This window comes from Mangifera indica, chromosome 17 (assembly GCF_011075055.1).
Source record: "Mangifera indica cultivar Alphonso chromosome 17, CATAS_Mindica_2.1, whole genome shotgun sequence".
Taxonomy (NCBI): domain Eukaryota; kingdom Viridiplantae; phylum Streptophyta; class Magnoliopsida; order Sapindales; family Anacardiaceae; genus Mangifera; species Mangifera indica.
In genome coordinates this window covers 12,844,927-12,852,162 of record NC_058153.1, presented here as the reverse complement: position 1 = coordinate 12,852,162, position 7,236 = coordinate 12,844,927, and the positions used below count along the sequence as shown (strand labels likewise).

The 7,236-nt window shown below is 31.8% G+C and overlaps 1 protein-coding gene across 3 annotated transcripts; it reads right to left on the bottom strand.

Moving 5' to 3' along the window:
• Window positions 1-4,045: 4,045 nt before the first annotated feature.
• LOC123200145 lies at window positions 4,046-7,236 on the bottom strand. 3 transcript variants are annotated; one of them, XR_006498506.1, is made up of 4 exons: window positions 6,947-7,236; window positions 6,063-6,144; window positions 5,437-5,617; window positions 4,046-4,287 (listed from the first exon to the last, which is right to left on the bottom strand). XR_006498506.1 is itself a non-coding variant. In XM_044615285.1 (3 exons), the coding sequence occupies exons 1-3, from the start codon at window positions 7,169-7,171 to the stop codon at window positions 5,610-5,612; spliced, it is 315 nt and encodes a 104-aa protein (XP_044471220.1). In that variant the 5' UTR covers window positions 7,172-7,236; the 3' UTR covers window positions 5,253-5,609. The 3 variants fall into 3 exon arrangements, 1 of the variants encoding a protein (XP_044471220.1); XR_006498505.1 differs by lacking the exon at window positions 4,046-4,287 and adding an exon at window positions 4,462-4,867; XM_044615285.1 differs by lacking the exon at window positions 4,046-4,287 and having other exon boundaries at window positions 5,253-5,617.

Here is a 7,236-nt window from a genome sequence, read left to right as displayed (position 1 = left end):
TATATTTTATTTTCTCTTGTGATGATGATAATATTAAATTATTATGATAATTAATAATTATTAGAGTTAATAATTATAACATAATTATGAAAAGTACTTCGTGCTTTGTCTACATTATTTTCTGTCAGTGGATTAGATTCAAGTCAACGACGTGTCGTTTTATTACTTTCTACCTTTTTTTAAATTAAAATAAAATATTATTTAAAAATTATTCTGGATAACAATTGAACAACTTATTTTTAAGTCAAAATTAGTGTTTTTGGAATTGATATTTTTTTGTCTTGTTTGTGATAGTCACTAATCCCTATATATTTTCAATATTATAATTTTACGTAAAATTTTATAATTTTTTAATATTAAAAATAAGTTTTTTATATATCAAATTTAAATAAAGTTAAACTCGATCCAAAATGTTTGAGCTTGGACCAAACAATAAAGTTCGATTGAGCTGATTTTTCATAAAAACGGGTTGAATTTGAATTGATTTAAATAAAATCAAAATTAAATTATTTTTTAATTAAATTTAAACTTTAATTTACTGATTTTAAGTTAGCTTTTTTAAATTTTAATTGATCTTAAATTAAATCTTATACAAGTTTGATGTGAATCGAATTCGTCTCTATTTACCAGTTCGAATATTATTAATACACTTGAAATTAATAAGTTAATTTAATATTTAATTTTTAAGTTAGTGTGATGTGATGTCAATAAATTGACCATTTGGGCAATGTTGAAATGCAACTAGGTAGTTGGGAGTCAAATCACTCCTCTTCATATTGAACACCAATTTGAACACATTTCCATCATAGCCTTAAATAATTATAAAATCATATGTTATATTTTTTATATTGTTATATACCCATAAAATTAAAATCTTATCTTACAAGAAAATTAAGCTTCAAGATTATATTTTATAAACAAACAAGGATCCTAGGTCACCATTTTCCAAGCAAGAAAACTATATTAAATTATAATAAATATCAATTTAGATATCAATTATAATACCATAATCTCATATGCATAGCACACATATTAATGTGACAGTGATGTGACAAATATCATGTGTCAAAATAATCACATCAGCATCATTAAATGAGATTATAGATTATCTCTAGCTATCCAATTAATCAATATATAATTAGATGAATTTTCATTAAAAATAAATTAATATCTAATTATATAATAACACATAAATATTAATATTTAAATTAATATTCATTATAAGTATATATAATATTACTCTTTACAAATATTCTAAATGTATGTTTAACTATTTTTGGACTAAAGCTATGCTTTTAACATAGTGAAAAAGCTATTTTATTGTCTGAATAAACCGATCACATTGACATAATATAATTAAAATTTAAAAATTAATTTATTAATATATTTATTAGATTAAATATTTTTAGATTAAGTCATTTCATCCTTCAATTTAAATAAGGCCAAACGACTATTTCCCACCCAAGCTTTGATGTTTTCTCAAAAGTCCCTTCTTTAATTATGGAAACATCAAATACCCACCCATAGCCGGTTAGATTTAACAAAACCCTAACGCCTAAAATTTTTATCTCTTTTTACCCTATAAACTTTAAAAACTAAAAATTTTTCCTCAGCGTATGTTTTAAAAAATGGCAGTTTCACCCTAGGGTTTGGTTTTGAAATCTCCGACGACTGTTCCGGCTCCATTGCCGATGACCTCTCCCTCCCGAAGCAGCCTCTCCTTCCGACGAATGCTTTTCTCCCATTTGGAGGCTCGATCGGCGTTGGAGATATCTTAGGAGACGAAGAACTTCGTCGGGGAAGACGAAGTTCTTCGTCTCCCCAGACGAAGACGAAGTTCTTCGTCTCCCCAGACGAAGACGAAGCCGTCGTCTTCGTCTGAGAAGACGATCGTCTTCCCAGAAGAAGACCTTTGGGAAGACGATCGTCTTCCTAGACGAAGACGACGACTTCGTCTTCGTTTGGGGAGACGAAGAACTTCGTCTCCCAAAGCGAAGACGAAGCCGATCAAGCCTCCAAATGGGAGGAAAACATTCCCCTGAAGGAGAGGCTGCTTCGGGAAGGAGAGGCCGTCGGCAATGGAGCTGGAACAATTGCCGGAGATTTCAAAATCAAACTCTAGGGTGAAACTGCCATTTTTTAAAACTTAGGCTGGAGAAAAATTTTAGTTTTTAAAGTTTAAGGGGATAAAATTAGATTCTATTTTAGTTTATTTTTAATATTATAGTAAAAATGATGATTTTACCCTTATCACCGTTAGGATTTTGTTAAATCTAACCGGTCATGGATGGGTGTTTGGTGTTTCTATAGTTAAAGGGTGAAAACTTGAGAAAACATCAAACCTTGGGTGGGAAATAGTCGTTTGACCTTTAAATAAATAATATCGACTTCACCGATGACGATTGAATAGTAATTAATTAAGTGTTACTTGATTGATTGTTACTTTGTTGTCGGATGCAAAAGGGAATAATATAAAGTTTGTCATAGATAAATAATTAATGGTGTTGAGTAAGTTGTTGATGATATAATTGTTAGGTCAATTAACACTTTGATTCGGGAAGATATATTTGACTAAGAAAAATTGATGACAAAGTGGTAGCCAACAAGGAGATAGGACAATTAGATGAGCTTTATATCTTCTGACCAAAAAAGTAATAATTACAATGGAATTTTGTTTAAATGCATTATGTAAGGTAAGATTCAAATTCAAACTCAGATCGAATGAGTAAAATATTCAATTTCATAGATGAGTTAAATTCAAATTGATTTATATATTTAAATTTGAATCAATTCGAATCAAATTTAAAATAAAATTATTTTCAAATGAATTAAAGAGCAAACTTGTTAAATTTGAACTAACTGTTTTAGATTTAGAGTAATCTCAAATTAACTCTTGTTTAGCTCAATATGAATTAAATCAAACCCTCCGTACAATTATATTCCTTTGTTCCCATAAAGTTCATCTAGTCAATTCCCACCACATAAGTATGCATGTTCCACATATTTAATCTAATTGGATAGACAATAGGTATATATTAAATATCAATTTGAATTAAAGATAAAATAATATTTAATCATAGAATAACATATCATTATTAGTACCTAAATTGTTACTTATTATAAGTGTATATAATTTTATATATCGATCAGCTAGTGACAGTTATGATCGAACCACTATAGGTAAAAATGTCTATAATGCATACATACAGTGATTGGAGGGAAGCATATGAAGACTTTCAACAAGCTGGATTATCTTATTGAACCTTTAGGTTGTTGTTTCTTATCAAATTCAGGACAAGATGGGAGCACTAATAAGTCTTGTAAACTTAGATAGACAGATGCTTAATCTTTGAAGAAAGATCTTGCGGATGATAAGAAATATAATAAATATGTTCACACCTTCAAAGACATGCAGTCCACTACTTAATGTCAAGGCCACAGAACACAGCACAGCACAGCAGAGCAACCATCAAGGCTCACTCAGACTGTCAAATTCTCTGAACTGAAAATACAGTTTTTGCCCATACTTATTGACAGCCTAATGTATGAATATTCCAAAGTTTAATATCTAATGAATGTATATTCCATAGTTTAATGTTTTGTTCTTTCAACGTATTTTTTTAATGGGTGTGTGATGTGGATGATGGGATAAGGAGCAGGAGCAGGATGAATACCTGGAATAATGATGGAACATTTCAGGATTCTGAAAACACAGGGAATACTGAACAGTGGTGAATTCAAGCAGAATCCAACTTGAAAACAGGTTATTTTGAGTTTGGCTTGAATTAGAAATGATCGGTTCAAATTAAAGCTTAAGCCAACTCGAATGGTAAACAATGACATTAAAAAAGACGACAAGTCATTGGAGAAGAAAAATAAAAAATCACTGTAGAAGAAGAGCTTTGGTAAAGAATCATCGACAAACCCTCGAACTCGAGCTGAGCAATTGAGCTAGAGTTTCAGCTAGTTTAAGCCAAACATGGATTCGAGTCAACGCTTGTAAGATAAATTTACATGAACAAAATATAATTCAACCTAACCTCGATGATCAAAGAAAAGGGACTGAATTTTCTTCCAAGAATAGGAAATTTGATCAGAATGCACAAGAGATTATCACAATCTTATTCTAATCTAATAGCAACAGAATCAGATTATAAGATAAGTAATACAATCAACAAAAATAAGCACAAAAAATGATTTTGTGGTCTAATATAAATCCTGTCAGTAGGCCTATGAAAAATTCTCAGCAATGCATTGTGTAGTCTCTTCTACTATTCTCTGTTAATGCTGCAATAAAAAGGTTCCAATAAACTCTCCAATCAACTAATCAATGACACTTAAGAACTTCAGCATCCGGGAATGTCTTGGATTCCAAAGAAAACAAACAACATAAATGCACAAATACTCAACATCAAAACACAAGTATTTACATGAAAAATTAAATATGGTAAACGCCTCAGGTAGATGATGGAGAAAAATTCCACTATAAATGAAAAAGATTACAAGATGAAGAAGATATTTCTTCGTTCTCTCTGTTTGAGCTCTTATTCTTAGCCTCTAATTTGTGGCAGCACACTCTATTTTTTCACATACTTTTTATAACAACTTTTATATACAAACCCTAGCCAGCAGATACTTAACACATGTATTTGCTCATCATATTTCTACAACAAGTCGTAACTGCACTGCAGTGGATCACTCCAGTCCACAGGTTGTACCTGCTATGTTTGACCATACAAATAAGCGATCATCCATTTTTCAAATCCGCCACTTCTTGAATTTGGGTAACCTCTTACAAAATTCAGATTACCACTATACAGCAAGGTTAAATTTTCTATGCATTGGGGGCACCACATCATCCATGTGCCTAAGCCATTAAATACATGCCACATAAGAATTATTTTCTCTTTACACTATTCTAATTATTAACATCATTAGAGAATTTAAAACTATCTACAAGGTGGAATTTCATTGACTTGATGTAAATGACATGGTCCACCCGACACAAGGAAGACTCTGCCTCTTAATTAAGTCAAACAATCCCAAGCGAGCAAAAATTAATGAAAAAGCAATAAAAATCTAAACAAGTTTCTTTCCAAACACAGCATATGGGATGTTGGGCATGGAACTTAGCATTCAGTCAGCCTTCCTGTATTGACTAAGAATATGTTTATATAGTCCAGCCTCAAACTAAACAAACAATCACAAATCGACACTCACATATAAAACCTCGAAGAAATTGACAAAAGATATATTGAGAATATAAACGCACATAAATAGATGGAATGTACTACAACTGGGAAGATGTTGACAACATTCATGCAGTTTCGAAGTTACAAGCAAGCGGTCATCAATCTAAAGACCTTATGTCAGTCTCCAGAAACAATCTTAGGAAAGGAAATACAAAAGCATTAGAGCAAAGCAGGCTAATCATACCTGAATTTACATTCTTTATTAGTATAAAGAATGTAATCGTATTAGGTTCAAATACACCTTTTCAATCAGATTTAAACAGCAACCAGAAACAACTCGACAAGAAATAACCAAGCCCGTAAATTTGCTGAAAGTCTTAAACCCATTATAGGCCTCCTTGCATTCCCAATCCAGCTTTACACTCCTGCCAAAATGGATAAACTAAACATGAGGGCACTATCCACTTCAAACAGTCCCAACACAACTATTTCCTCCTTAACCGGAATAACTCATCACTGAAAAGTAAAGCTTTTTCCCTTTGAGACACTCCATATCGATCAAAATATAAAAAGCGAGAAACCACATATAATAAATGATAGTCTATTCCAATAAGCTCCATAAACGCAAATAATTTTTCCACTACTCATTTCTGAAAAGCATATATGCAAGAAGTATATGTTGTATCATATACCCAATGCTATAACTATACAATCTCTTAGACTTCAATTCAAAAAGATAGGGAAATTTTAGCATAAGAATTTTTTGACTACACAGACGGCCAAAAAGCTATAAGTTGAATGAAAAAAGAAAAATCTAACTAGATTCAGAAGGAGGCTTCAATGTGTAAGGTTGTGGAAGCAACATCTGACCTCTCCTTGTTGTTTGACCACCATCATCCAATAGCCTCTGTACCCTCTTGTTCTTGCAAAACAATCTATCGAAATGCTTCACCTGATAATCAAATACACGATCAATAAGCCGATCACAAGTAAAGAAAAATTACTAGTATGATACTACTCTGATAACATTACAATATCCGGTAAGGCGGTAACTGTTCCCCAAAAAAAAACCTATTTGATAACATGAAAACATTATGTAACAAGCAATCACTTACTAATATTCTTTCTACTTCCCATTCGAAAATGTGTAAATAATCATAAACAAAAAATATGAACAACAAATAATCAGTAACTTGTAAGCCTAGTAACCAAGATCATATCATGGAACTTAAAAATTTTTACAAACATCAAATTTAATAAACCAACAAGCTCAAACATATAGATTCTGATTAAACTATAATCAGTAATCTGTCGTTGCAGTAACGTTAACAAACCAATACGGTAGCATGAAGCTCAAAATTTTTCTCAAGCTTTAAACTTTCAACAATGGAAAATGCATATTGTGATAACACAACACAAAAAATCAAAACAATGAAATATAAACAGTACACAGAAGATCCAACAACATTATCGAACCAGTAAGGCATAATGGAGAGGCAAATCTTTAAGCCTAAACAATTTTCAAAAGCTTAGAACTTTCACATAAAAAAACATAAATCTGATTACCTAGGAAGCTAAAAAATTCTCAAGCCTAAAATTCTTGTCATTGGGATATACATGATTTATGATACAATGACACATATAATAACTAGCAGACATCCGCAGTAACGTACAGGAACAGCACGGTAACATGAAGCTAAAAAATTTAACTAAAGCTGAAAGCTTTCAATCCCAAAAACATCAAATTTAATTACCCAAGAAGTTCGGCAACTCTTGAGAAAATCCTCCCTCGATTTCTTGCATTCAACTGGGTACAAGAGGCCCACAGAGGCGATTTCAGTTGGTTTCTCGTTGGCTTCTTTCTCCAAGCACGAATAAAAAGCGTCACGAGTCTTGTAACAACCTTCTCTTGCTTTGAAGAGCACGTCCGTATGAACTTTATCTGGGTTACTTGATGCGTAAACATTTAGTGCCGCCATGGATGGCTCTTACAAAGAACCAGCTTTCAGAATTATCAGTTATGTGCCCCTTCCGTCTTCGGGCG